At 40.3% G+C, this 14,433-nt stretch overlaps 1 protein-coding gene across 1 annotated transcript; it reads left to right on the forward strand.

The window, feature by feature from the left end:
• Positions 1–11,734: 11,734 nt before the first annotated feature.
• Positions 11,735–13,726, forward strand: LOC134646375 (motor neuron and pancreas homeobox protein 1-like). Its single transcript, XM_063500254.1, has 3 exons — positions 11,735–12,188; positions 13,022–13,182; positions 13,382–13,726. The coding sequence occupies exons 1-3, from the start codon at positions 11,735–11,737 to the stop codon at positions 13,724–13,726; spliced, it is 960 nt and encodes a 319-aa protein (XP_063356324.1).
• The last annotated feature ends 707 nt before the right edge of the window (positions 13,727–14,433 follow it).

Here is a 14,433-nt window from a genome sequence, read left to right on the forward strand (position 1 = left end):
CTGGGACACTCTTTGCATTATTTTTGTATCCAGTTATTTCCAAAGATACTTGCCTTTATTATCTAAACCAGTATATGGTTAATACTTCAAATCAAAAAAGGCTTTTTTATATCTAACATACCACGTGCAGGCAGCTTTCAGTCATCCGTACATCACGCTATTAAGTCTCACATTCTTTTAAAGGGCCTTGGTTGCTGTTTATCATCAGTATGAACTGGGCTTTATCTTGGTATACGAGTGTTTAGGGGGGGTTAGTAGCACTGAGGCTGGACGGCCAAGCCTTATAGTCAAGCAGCTGGCCAGATGTTTTCCATCACATCTGGGGAGAGCTGTCCTAGGGTTAAATTCCGCGGCTTTGGGAGAACTGCCGGCAACAGGTCTCTAGAGAGCAGCCCTCAGATTGAACACAGAGTGGTAAAAATAGCATACCATTTTGGGCTGCCTAGTACCCGGTTCCCACCACTCTGCAGGCTGGGAAACGGAGGCGGAGTCTGAGCCTCCCACTGAATATTCAACCCTGAGTGAGATCTCAGAGGAATTGGACAGTGCACGGTCCCATCTCCTGCAGAACCTGAAGCTGTTGAACACTGAGCAGGTCTGACCGGTTCCTCCGGTGGATTCTGGACGTTCACTGTTTTTGTCAGAAACGGTGCACAGGTGGGGAAATGTGGGACCTACCTTCATTATTTTTATATAAAGGCAAACTTGTTCACTGGTGGGTAGCATATTGGGGCAATCGGTGTGTACAGGCAAATTATGCCAGTTGAGAGATGAGATAGTCTCTAGCGACATCCTGTGGTTATAAGGTGACATAACCATGAAAGCTGTGACGTGCAGGCAGAAAATGAATGCTGAGTTATGGATTTTCACTGATTCATGAATCCATAATAACATAAATTCTAATGTCTGATTTTATTTGTAAGTTTTTATGAAAAATGCTGATGTCCTCACAGACTTCTCTGTAATCAACAGAGTAACGCTTCAGTGTTTGCTCACTGAAAGGAGAGAAATACTTAAATAACTAATTTATCCACCTTTAATGACGCAAACTGTGCAGGACTCATTAGCAAACCTGATGTCTGATCGCAGTGGCAGGGATCCAGTGGCAGCTCTAATGCTGCTGGCAGTAAATAAAAAATGTAAGTGTACTGTGTTATAAACCTGACTCACTCCTGCACAGGTTCTTGCTGCATCATCATTCTGCTTTCTGTGTGCAACACTGCATGCTTGCTAAGTGTGCTAAGAGCGTAACCACCTCATGATCAGATGTGTTTTAAGGTACATACTCGTCACACACACATCGTGTCCTGTGGGAGAAGTCCTTCTTGTCTGGTACTGGTCTGAGATGTGTTGCTCTCTCATACAGAATAACCGCTCACTCCTGATTGCACTGCATGAGGAGAAAGCGTCTAAAACATGGTCTGAGTCCTGATGCTAAGATAGAGCTCACCTGGCAGCAGTCAAGATAAACGGGAGCCTTGAACAATGTTGACGGCACTGATGATGCCTTGTCCTCTTTTCTGTTGCATTTGCGGCACAGATTTCTTTCAAGTATAGAGAGCTGACTCTTAAATATATCAGCTTGGTTTGTTCACAGCTTCTTCTCAGTCTGGCACTGACAGCTGAAACATCTCTGCCTCCTACTGGAGCTGTGCAGCTGTTTGGTAAAGACACTAGGGGGCAGTCAAAGCCACCGACTGAAGCCAAAGCTAACCTCTCTTGTAGATCTCTCACTGGTTTCTACAGATTTAACATTTACAAGTTGAAAGCAAAGAAAGTTTTTTGAATCTTCGAGACTTTTTGAAGTGACCATGTCATTTAGGGTGGACCCCATACACGAAGTAACTCGCAACACGACATAATGACCATAAGTAATAAATAGAGAATTGATAATGAACCTTCAGTTAATAGTTACACAGTAGTAAAATCATAACTAATAATGCTTACTGATTAGTAAATGATTCATAGATGATGTGTGTAATGCTTGTTTTAAAGAACAAATAATTATCCTTTGATTGTTTTTGCTTTTATTTTCTATGTTTGATTAGGCTGAGGCACCAAAAGTATTCAATAAGGTTTAGCTTAAAATATAAGATCTTATGACTGAGACTTGTCTCACTATTTGTTATTTTATTATTCAACCCATTTACTAAGGTCCCACTATAAAGGTAGTATTTCAAAGGTGGAAATAACCTCATCATGCAACCATTTATCCATGCAGCCATCTCTTGTAGTTTCTTGAATATAAATATAAAATGTAAACACTGGAATTAGTTAAATGTCATGGAAAGTCAAAGACAGTGTAAGTAATATAATTATAGAAGGACTCGTTTTATGTGATTTGTGATTCTGTACTTTATACTTACCTTTATTTAACATCCTACTTTATCCATCATTTAAATGCTTATAGTCATATTTCACATATAATATAGTCATAAAGCCAATTATGTATTCAGTTATTTTAGGATGTTTTAAAAGGTTCTAATGTGAGACATCACCAAACAATAACAATTACAAATTAAAATATGTCATTTTGCATTCCTTGAACAAGATTTTCATACAGGGATGCTTAACCAGCTTCCCTGTGAGAAACAGTGGACTATTCCTTCACATCTACAAACAGTGACTGCAGATTTAGCCAAAGAACGACCAAGCAGACTCAAATCAACCAAGCAGCCATTTTTATGCTCCTGGAACAATTACCAGGTCTTAAATTTACTGCTGCAAAGTGCCAATAAGATCAAAGTTGATACAATGAATTTCTAAGTTCAATATGCAACACCCCTCCTCCATTCCTCCTTCTTCCAACCTTTTTGTTGATCCATTAATTTAATGTAGCATATCATCGGAGATGAAATCGTCATAAATAATCCTCGTTCTGTATCGCTCGCTGTTGTCATATTGTGACCTTCCTGCTGTAACTCAATTAGCATAGTATCAAAGACATAATATCAAACACAATTAGATTAGCACCTTGTATGATTACAATTTTCAGAAATGTCATCATTGAATTGTTTGATTTTCCTATTAAACGGTTGTTATGATTTTGTTTGGCTGTGTTTTGTTTTTTCAAGGCAGTGGGCGTAAATTAGCCCGTGTGTGAAGTTGGTTAACCATATTGACGCTATTGAGTTGTCAACCCTTCAAGGCTGATTTCATTATTGAGTTTAGGATGTAGATGTCAACACATTGGTCGCCAGCTTGCTGATTTATTTAGGCATAAATCGATACTGTGATTTAAATAAAAGCAGCCCTGAAGACCAGAAACCGACAGGGGAAAGTCATTTCTCTTTACCTTAAGTCCGATAGCTAGTTTTGGAGTTCATTCATTGATGTTTTCCTCTTTCTTTTTATAACCATCAATATAACGTCCATATAACCATCAATATAAAAAATAATTCAATGTATGATGAACTTACTTTGCAGGGGCTGATGGTGGCATGAACAGGAAGTAGAGACCCAGTGACAAGAAAATGAGGTTGTGCTAAAGGCAGACGAGGACGGACACCCACAGACAGGGACAGACACAAAGTATCACATTACTGCCTCTGGCAGCCTGTCAGGCAGTCTGAAGGGAGGGACCGGGGATGGACCAGATCTGATTAATGAGTGCTACTGGGTGGTGGAGACTCTCTGTCCCCACTCACCCTTGAGTCACCAGCACACTCAATGGCTTCATCAATTTGTAGCCATTATAGACAAGAATGGATCCGGGGGTGGAAACTAGCTTCTGCTGCACCATCTGTGGGTATCTGCGCGAGTAGTAATCACTTCTTTCAGATTATAAAATGACACATTTATGTGCTGAATGCAGCCACTAACTTAAAGTGCCTGTTTTATAAAAGTTTGACTTTATTCAAATATTCATGGATTTTAACTAAAACTGTGTTGTATCTGCACCATGCTAAAATGCTAATGATAACTAGGCTAACCTGCCAATGTTTGTGAATTTTTTCCTCTGGGAACTACAGCCTATCAGTCATAATTAACTTAAACATTGGTGATACATGGGAAGTTAACATAAAATAATGTATTTATATTGTAGAGATACTTCATTTCATTAGAAAAGTAATGATTCTCACAGTCTGCTAGTGGCCCAAAATCAAAGGTCAGCAGATTTTCAAAGCAAGTAGAATTCTCCGAACACTATCCAGTTGTTAAATGATGACGTAATGAACCCTGCCTCTTGCTCCAAACTACAAGGCTGTTGTGTTTTTAACATGTTTTGTATCTTGTTCTATTTAATCTGAACAAGCCCCTAAAAACAGTCAGTGATCACTGTCGGCCTCTCTGGGTTTTTATCACCACTGTTCATTTTAAAGCTCAGTTTTTAAACCCTTATGATGTAACTACAGCCCAGCCCATGCAGCAGTATATTAATGACTAACCTCGTATTGTGGATGGATTATCTCAGTTGTTCTCCTGACTAAAGTTTGGTCCGTTTACAGCATCCTGCCATGCGATTGCATTTGTGCCTAACCATCAGGAACCCTCACGTTAACTTTTATCGAGTGTAAAAAAGTTAGCGTTCATCCTCACTGTGTTTATGTTATGCTAACATAGCTGTGTTGCTAGCGATCATGTAGAACATCATTATATACCAGCTAGCCCAACTTCAGTAACCCTACAAACATCACTGCTGTTTAGTTTTCTGTCTTCATTTATCTTGGAAGTGATAGCAGAGCTGTACGTTTGAATTTTTCAGAAATCTCTCAGTCAGAACATGCTATATCATGTTTAGGTATCATGCTATATCAAGCTAGCGAGCTAACTTCCTGCTAACTTCTTACTCAGTTAAACTTCATAAAGTCTGTTTTCACGGATGTTAAACTTTATTGTTTACCTGGCAAAGCAGCAACGCTGATCATTTTATTACAGATAAAAGAATTTAGACCGTTTGTGACTCTCAGTGATGCCGCAGTGTTGACTTTGGGACCTGAAGCGGAGTTTGGACCTGGAAACGACTAATTATGTCAGACTTACAGACCAGATGGATATGCAGTGAATGTGAATGTACCACAAATCATTGCAATCCAGCTAATAATTGTTTAAAAATGTAAGTGCTAGACTGACCAACCAATCTTTATATCCTTATAACTTCTCCACTAGCTTAGCGTGACAAAGGGCTTGTTCTCACTTTCTGCCACACAGACTCGCTTGCATTGCATTACAAGTTCATGCAAGTGATAACACATCCTGTTCCCTGTGCAAGCAAAAGTTGGCGTGTTTGTGTGTGCATCTGTGTCTTTTAATGATCTTCACATAGATTGCGTGTGAACACAAGCAGCTGCGACAATGATATAGATAAGCAAATAGCTTCACACACATCGTTAGGTGCTCATTTACAGACATTAGGCAGGACGACAGGTAGCTCAGAAACTAGCAGGCATGTATGTGAGTGTATCTGCCTCAGTGAATATAAATTATTTGTAACATGCAAAGGGTGTGAATTTATACATTTTAGTGCGGTAGAGCACAGTTTTGGCAGCTATCCATCTTCCCAGCAGCTTACTGGGTCCTGTTACTACATAAGGTTGTTTCTGTGACATTTTCCTTAAATTTCAAAAAGGCCCCAGGCTGCTTCAAGGACTACGATGAAATCATTGCTCTTCATAGTAGGGGGTGAAAAGGCAGTTAAAACTGAGTTTCCTGATTGGTGCTTAGAAGCTGTTTAGAGCAAAATGGGAAGGATAATGACTCTTAATCAAGACATTATGGCCCCCAATGGTACTGATGATTTTAACGCTTGCTTTTTTAATTGCATATTACTGTAACTAACGCATTTGTTCAGACTGCCATTAGATGAACAAAATTGGCAAAAAGCGTGGAAAAAGAAGACAAAGAGAGGAGCAGAAGGTTGGGGGGAAACAATAATGACAGAAGACATAACATATAAGCAAAAGGATCAGTGAGGAAAATGAGACCTCATCCTCAGCGTGGCACAACATGCATCAAGCAGTGATAGCCCCTCCTCTAAGCCCGTCAGTCCTAAATGACCAGTTAAACCAAAGCTTATTCTCTTTTTAACCCTTGGAAACCTTCTGAAACACAACTTCATCCTTTAACCCGTCCCAGGCTGGTGATTCCTGCACGACAACCAGGCGTCATCTGCTATTAAACCAGAACTGGCTGCCATTTTTAATCGCACCTTTCAGTAAAGAGGCCGTATATTAAATTAACGTTCGATTTCACTATTTTTTGAGCAGATTCAGTCACATCATTGTTCATTGTCTCATTGCTGTAAACTGAGTGTTTGGCTAAAGTACACGATAAAACTAAAATAACATCAATAAAATGAAGTGATGGGGGCACAGATCTCATTATTTTCCTAAATACTCCCGAGTGTCTTTAGAGCCAGACGTTTGGCATTATGTATGTGGAGCTGTTACTGAATGAGTTTGGAAAAATATGCCGAGAGCATCATGGAATAATCATGAACAAAGAAGACAATGATGAAGAGTTGCTTATAAAAAATACCGTTTAATGCTGTTTAAATGCAGAGCACTCATGTATCTGGCATGCAGTGCCACTAATTTGGAGGCATGTCACTGACACGTATCAGTCTGGAAAGGCTAAGAATCCTTTTCTAAGGTTTTGGGACTGCGGTGAACCACGGTGAGAGGCGTTATCCACACATGGAGGAAACTTTAAACGATGGTGACACTTCCCCAGCGTGGCCAGCCAATGCCAATTACTCCAAAAGTGCATCAGTGACTCATCCAGAAGACCCCAAAACAACATCTAAAGAACTGCATGATTGAAAATACTCTGTAGAGTGATGGTCTGCGATTGCTGTGGAGTGGCTTAAATCAGATTGGCAGGATCTTAAATTAGTTAAGAGTAGTAGTAACAGTTATTAGGTCTATGGGACAGTTACTTTTTCCACGCAGGGTCAGGTAGGTTTGGGTAACTGTTTTTTCCCTCATTAATAAATGAAATTATCATTTTAAACTGAAATTCATATTTCCCTACTTTGTGGAGTTTATATTTAGACATTTAAAGCCCATGGTTTAAATGGATGTGTGCAGAATATTTGCAAAAGAAAAGCGATAGAAAAACATGAAGGCTGCTCCGTGTCTTCAGTATGAAACAGGCTGAGATTCCAGCGTTTCTTCATTTATTCGCATTGTTTTCAGCCCATATATCATCATGTAGGTCACTTCAGGACGCGCTTTCATAAGAATGCAACACTCCCACAGCAGCCAGCGATGCAATATTCTAAATCTGCAACCTAAACTCATTCCCAGAGTTACAAGCTTCTCCCTCTGGCCTTTTTTATTGAATCTGCCTCACTCAACAATAAAGGCATGTTTCATCTCAGGTACTAGAGCAACCAGAGGAGAAGGAGAACAAAATAAAGCTGATGTGACAGTGTCACACAAGGTTACTACAAAGAATTATGTGTTTCTTTCTTAACCTACCACTCACCCTAACACACACATGCATGCCACTGATTAAACGCCACAAACATGGATTGGTGGGAGTGTCTGTGGATCACAAGGCTAATTGAACTGTCTCAGCTGTGGAAAGAACGATTATTAGTTATAGAAAAATGCAGGTAAGAGCGGACAAGAAGAGCAGATGTCTGTTCATGTCATATTCAAGCAACCATATAAAAGAGGAGATTGCTATTGTGAGTTTGATTTTTCCTTTTTAGAGTTTACTTTTATGTCTGTGTTGATCTGTCACTATGTTCCTGGCTAAAATATCTCAGAAACTGGAAGTTCATGTTCCCTAAAGCATGATTTATAATGATTCTGGTGTTCCCTTAATGTTTTATGTGAACAAATATTGACAACACTGGTGCAAAAATAGCAGTTATGTATAAGAGTGGTTAGCACAGGCTTCACATTGTCGTGCTGAGGAACATGTGTGCGATGAGCACTTTGAGATCCTCGCTCTGAGGAGCAGACTGGGTGTCCCACAGAGCAACAGATGTTTAACTACTCTCCCCAGCCACTCCTTTGCGGCCCAGTCACTGCCCCTGTCTTTGTGTGCTAACCAGCTCTACGTGTGTCTGTCTCCTCCTATCATTCACAGACCTCTGTTTAGGAGTAATTAGCTATGTGCCTCCTCTCTCCCTCCACTTCTACCCTGAAGCCTCATTGTCATTGTACTGTCATCTCACCCTTAACTGTGCTAAGTAATAATCATCCAATCTCAGCTCTCCTCCTCCCGCCCCCCCTCCTTTTCCTCTCCTCCTCCTCCATCCCTCCCTCTTGTCCTCCTCATTATCTCCCGGTCTGAGTTTTGAAGGCTGTCATTAATCAACTCATTTTGAACAATGTTGAACCTTGCAACCCCGAACACCCACCGCTGCTCAACTAGGAAGTATTCCATTCCCCTGCGGTCCATTAGGCCAATCGGAGCAAAACGAGGGAACGACAAAAGATACAATAGAATCCAAAAGCAGATTTTAGACTAGATTCCACAATAGGACACAGACAGCTGGGGAACAACGGGCTTTATTATATTCTATCTGTTGGGAATTTGGGGGAATTTTCTTCTCAACCCAAAGTCTCCTGGGATACACGGTCATGTTTTACTTTACTAAAATGCGTGGCGTGTTAATCCCTGTCTGACGCCCGTATCTTTCCTTGGTTGCGTGATGATGATGAACATGCTGCTGAAGTCTCAAGCGCTACCTTGCAGCAATCAGTGGTGTCAACTATTGGAAAATACCCACAGAAGCCTGCACAGAGTCTGTCCTTTGCAAAGTCATGAGAGTCATGAGATGATGTGCATTATTTCCACCCACATTGTAGCCAAATGTGGGTGGAAATTATTTATTTTTTTAAATTGCACAAATTCTATTAGAGATTCACTGCTGCACTAGACCCTCATTAAAAAACAGGTTCTTGGCATAAAATAAGTGAAATAAAATCGGCTCTGCCTCTGCACTTCAAGAATGGGGTAACCTTTTTGGCATTTAACTATAGAGGTCTGACAGAATTGCCCACCTTCTTTACATTTGTGTATGAAAAGAAGCGACATAAACGCTTCTTTTACAGCTGAGGGTAGAGGGGAGTTGGCTTGTTTTTCTATTCTGTGACTTGCTCTTATCCATTATAACTCTGTGATCTGCATTGTTGCTCTTGTCAGACCAGTGTGTGTGTGTGTGTGTGTGCATGATAGAAAGACAACGAGAAAGGGAGGTTAAATAAAATGCATTAAATTGTAAATCATTTAATTTATAAAATCAAGGATTTTAACATGAATGGAAGGACAGTCATCCTTCTGAAAGAATAAACATTTGCTCTGCTTCTTTCCTTCAGTTTCTTTTGTGTTAAATTGGACCAAGAAAGACAACTTTTTGTCAGGAGAGAACACATCATCATCCTTAAATTTAATGAAGACAACCCAAAAGCCTACATCACAGCCTTTCACCTTAAAAACTCTTCTTCCCCCTGAACCGACGCCCTGTGTTACAAATTTCAGTCATGTCTTCTTAGATGACAACACGAATCTGAAAACTGAACAACGACAAAAAGTTTGCAGCCCACTTAAAACCCTCACTCCTGATTTCCGCTGTTATAGCTGAAGATGAGTGAATGTGGTTGATGAATAATGTCTCCGTTTAACAAAAACAGACGTAGAACGATATCTTATACACCCGATCAGGCCATCTCTGCTGTGCAATGAACAGATACCATCTATGCACAGATGTTATATGAAAACAAAGACTTTTTTAAGGATGATTAAAATGGCAGTCTAATGACCATAAATCACAATTCTAATATATTACCAAACACGCTGTTTCTATTTGGTGTTAAATTTTAAATGTCAATGTCATCAGTCTACAGAACCTTATCTCAAAGGTTATGATATTTATGCTTGGCCATCAAGAAATGTTAGACAGACTGTATTTAATGGTGAGCTATATCCTCTCTCTGCCTTATCTAATGCACGGAGAAGAGATCACAGAGTGGTAATTATTTTACAGTCGTTTTTTACAGCCTTGGATCTGTCCTACATCACAGTGATCTATCTGACCATCAAAGACACTGTGAACGAGTCGCCCACACTACAACATAAAGCATTTACATTATAATAAATACCCAAGAATTTGCTATCAAATTGCTTGCTCTTGTTAAAACAGGATACATAATAAATGTTATAGAATATATGATAAACATGTATGCTGCTTTGTGGACTCTTCCTGTTCATGCACACAGTTTTGTGCAGCACGCTGATGGGTGCATTAGCCATGGTAGGATAAGACACCTTGCTGTGCCCATGCTTTAATGCTTTTTCAGTCAAAGCGGCTGATAATTTACTTAAATATATATATATATATGTAACGTTCCAGCACACACATGCAACTTTTACTTTAAACACGTAGGCTGTTTCTCTTAAATGCTGTGTGCTCCAGTTCAGCAGGTGTTGGTGTATTTGTCTTTGACATGAGAACAGTTTGTTTTCCCAGGTCAATGACTGTCTCTTATCAATCCTGTAAAGTCCAGCAGGAAATCACACCTGGTGACTGTGGAAAAAAGTCTATATAGATGAAGGCTGAACCCTTTAAGTGACGCTTAATTGCTCAGTTTCAGCCTCTAATTAAGATATTGTCTGTCTGTTTGTCTGGGACACGTAGGAATCAGTTTAGGTTGAAGGGAAGATCTCCTGGAAAACTATAACTACTTACATGCCGTCCTCTTTTGTGCACATTAATATATAAAATGTACTACTGCATGCAATAGACGAAGAAAAACAGATACAGCTGCTTGTGTGCACATCTCTGTCTTCCCTTTCCAAATTTTGGTTGCATGTGTATAATTGAAGAATAAATGCCAACTACTACGTGTTTTTTGTCACCTGTGTCTACTTTGCCGGTGTGGTTCTAATCTACAGTGGGGGAAAACAAAGAAAAGTTTGCTTTCTCTCAGTTTACTGCCCTTTTATGTGCTCTGTAGTGTGGTGATGACGATAATCATGGAAGCGGCCGCTGATAAGAACAGTTGGGTTTCTGTCAACCTTAGCAGGCTATAAAGTTTAATCAAGAGTTAGCTGTAAAATGATTAATTTTTGTCATAACTCTGAGTAAGATTACAGCAATTAAGGCAATATAGTCGTCAAGAGTGTTTGCACCTCACACATGTTGGATGTGTAATATAATGAGTGTGTAAGAGGTTGTGTGAGAAAACTACACCTCGACTTCACCTGAAACAGGGTTAAAGATAGAGGACGCAGACATTTAAGGAAGAAGAAGTTCACATTATTAATCTTTCTTTCCTTTTTACAAAGTCCTCCTACACAGGTTAATCTTTTCTGCTTTCTTTGAGATTTATCGAAGCCTAAATGGTTCTAACAGGGGCTTACAGGAAGCCATTTCTGTGACCTAGTTGTATGCATAAGAAGGACGAGATCAATTAACACCAGAAGAGTTTGTGAGTATCCTGCCCCTGTGCTTCTGCAGAGCTCTGGCCAATCACAACAAAGCAGACTTTGTCGTGCGCTTGGGTTCGAGTAATTTTTGCGCTCACTGTCGGAGCGGTGAAGTGTTTTTTTACACGCAGAGTTCGTGCAGTGGGTCAGAAAAAAGGCATTTCTTCCGTGAGGGGGAATGACAAGCTTAACCCGTGTATCAAGACCTTAGAGAAAAAGCGAAAGTTCATCAGAAGAGTTTATTTCATTATTTAAGTTTAGGTTCGGGTTTTAAAAACAACAAAAACGCTTCACACGAAATAACATCAACTGTTCAGAGGACACATCTCGAGTCAGAATGACAGCCAACATGGAGAAATCCAAAAACTTTCGAATTGATGCGCTGCTGGCGCACGACGTGGACCAGAGGACGGACACGGACAGTGCGTCCCCCGGACTGTATCACAGCAGGAGCCCCGGAGACAGCCCGCTGTCGACCGGCGGCTCAGAGACGCCCTCCTCCCCTCATCCAAACTCCTCAAACTCGTCTCCGGCGCAGTCTGAAGTCCTCTCCAAGTCTCATCTCTTCAACCTGTCCCAGTCGGGATTCCCTGCCCTGCATCAGGTGGGTCTCATCGGAATGCACCCGGGCTCTGTGTATCCCGTGGCGGCCCTCGGAGGCCAGCACACCGCCTTCATGTACCCCGGCTTCACGCAGCTGGTCCATCCGTATCCGGAGCAGCTGAAGGGGGCCACCGGGGCGCTCCCACTGGAGCCTTGGATCAGAGCCGGGATGATGATGCCCAGACTCAGAGAATATAACGGTGAGTTTGCGTGTTTGTTTCCACAGTTGTGCATTTTTCTCGCCTATAAACTTTATCATTGTTATTTTCGTACATGGTTAGAATTTTTCAACATCTTAATTTTTGGATCAAAGTTTTTGAATATTTAATAAAACTTGTTATAACATTCGTCTGCTTGGTATTAACATTTAAATAATAATTTAATAGTTGCAGTGTTGCTTTGTTGATCATGTATTTGGCCAGTGTGTTAATTTATGTAGAATAATAAAGCACTTCATGTCGGAGTAAATTGATTCTACATTTTTTCTTTAGTTATTGATTGTTTGGTGCACAGCTGCATGTGTTTTTCTCTGAGGTCGTTTATTGTAAAGATCAGTATTACCTGTGTGTTCGTACTGAACGTGCTTTGACATTGAGAAGCTGTAATTTGAGGACGATTTATGTCATACAAATAACATGCAATGTTTATGGTAAAGGTAACACCTGACACAGACCACACTTATAGTGTTTTCATTAAGGTAATGGACCCCTGTGATAGTTTATTACTCCTCTGCAGCAATCCTGTTATTATGACCCTCCATCAAAGCAATAACTGTTAACTGACAGAAACACTGTGACACAGGTTGGCCCGTGGCTTCCAGACAGCAATGAGAAACAAGGATTTGGGATTTTGTAATATTTCCTTTCCTCCTTAATCCCATTTATAGATTACCTTTGTGTAGGCCACCATATGATTTGCTTCCTTACAGGCCTACCAGTCATAACAAGTGAAATATTTCCACTTGCAGAGACAAATTAATATCATTGATATGTCATAAATAATTTGTCTGGGCCCGTTTCTGGTTTCTCCTCAGCACCATCTCAGACAGGTTTGTTGGGGAAGTGTCGGAGGCCCAGAACAGCTTTCACCAGTCAGCAGCTGCTGGAACTGGAAAACCAGTTCAAGCTCAACAAGTACCTATCCAGGCCTAAACGGTTTGAAGTGGCCACCTCGCTCATGCTAACAGAGACTCAGGTTAGACTATGCTGACAAAGTTAGTGAATGACCATATAAGCCAACATTGGCTATTTTTTGTGTGTAACATTAACAGCTCCCTGGTGTTTCATTTTTGCTACATTCTTGTTTGCATTTCATATACCAACTTCATTTATTCTCAGTTCAGCCAGCTACATTACTAAATAGTCCAAACTGTGATGATTCCTGCCATTTCCAGGTTAAGATCTGGTTCCAGAACAGGCGGATGAAGTGGAAGAGAAGTCGCAAAACTAGGGAACAAGTAACTCCAAGCAGCCTCGCGGACAGAGAAAGAAGCGGGATGGATTTGAAGAGTATCAAACGTCACGGTGGCTCTCGCACCTTGAGCCTAGAGGATGAGGAGGAGATAGCAGGGGAACACGAGGATGAGAAAGAGCAGATAAAAGAGCTGAGAGAAAGTTCCTTTGGCTCTGTTGGGTTCACGAGGCATTCAGGAGGAGAAATGGGAAACTACAACTCTTACTCAGAGGAGGAGATCGAGGAGGGAGGCCCAGGAACAAAAACTGGGGCTTTCCCATCATAAACTCGTCCATGTTTTTATTATATGTCTTCTTATGTTCATTATTATTAAAATGGTAATGCCATTGCAATCCTGTGCACGAAGACAGTGGAATGAAAACAACGTTTTGTTAAAAGTTTTGCTTGGTTAGTTCGTTTTTTACAGCCTGGATCATAGTGCTAAACCAACTCCAAACTTCTCAGTCTGTTATTAATATTACATGAAATCAGAACTGTTCAATTGTTATGTACCTAAACATTTAATGCTTTAATAGCCAGCTATCCATCCATGAGTTATGACTTTAAAATCAACAAATAATTCAGACTTTTTGAATTTATCTTTATGATTTAAAGCCCACTTCCCTGTCCTGCCACCTGCAATAAACACATTTATCTTTGTACACGCATGCAATTAAACTACATGAACGGGTGATAATGGCACTTTCATAGAAGGTAGTAGACAATGAGACAGACATAAAATAAAACAAATGGTGTCAGTGTGGATGGTATTATTATCCAGGCTTCCTGGTCCGTTACAATATGTGATTTACGTGAACTCAGCTGACGTTTCAGGGCATTATAAACACATAACAAGCACACTGCCGTGTTGCTACTGTATTTTTTTTTTAGGAATGTAGTTTGTTTTATGATATTGAATGCTTTCCCTTTGTTTTAGTTTCTTGGAAATGCTTGTATTTAGTTAAAGCCATGGACTCAATGAAATATCTGCAT

Source organism: Pelmatolapia mariae, linkage group LG16_19 (assembly GCF_036321145.2).
Source record: "Pelmatolapia mariae isolate MD_Pm_ZW linkage group LG16_19, Pm_UMD_F_2, whole genome shotgun sequence".
NCBI classification, from domain to species: Eukaryota; Metazoa; Chordata; class Actinopteri; order Cichliformes; family Cichlidae; genus Pelmatolapia; species Pelmatolapia mariae.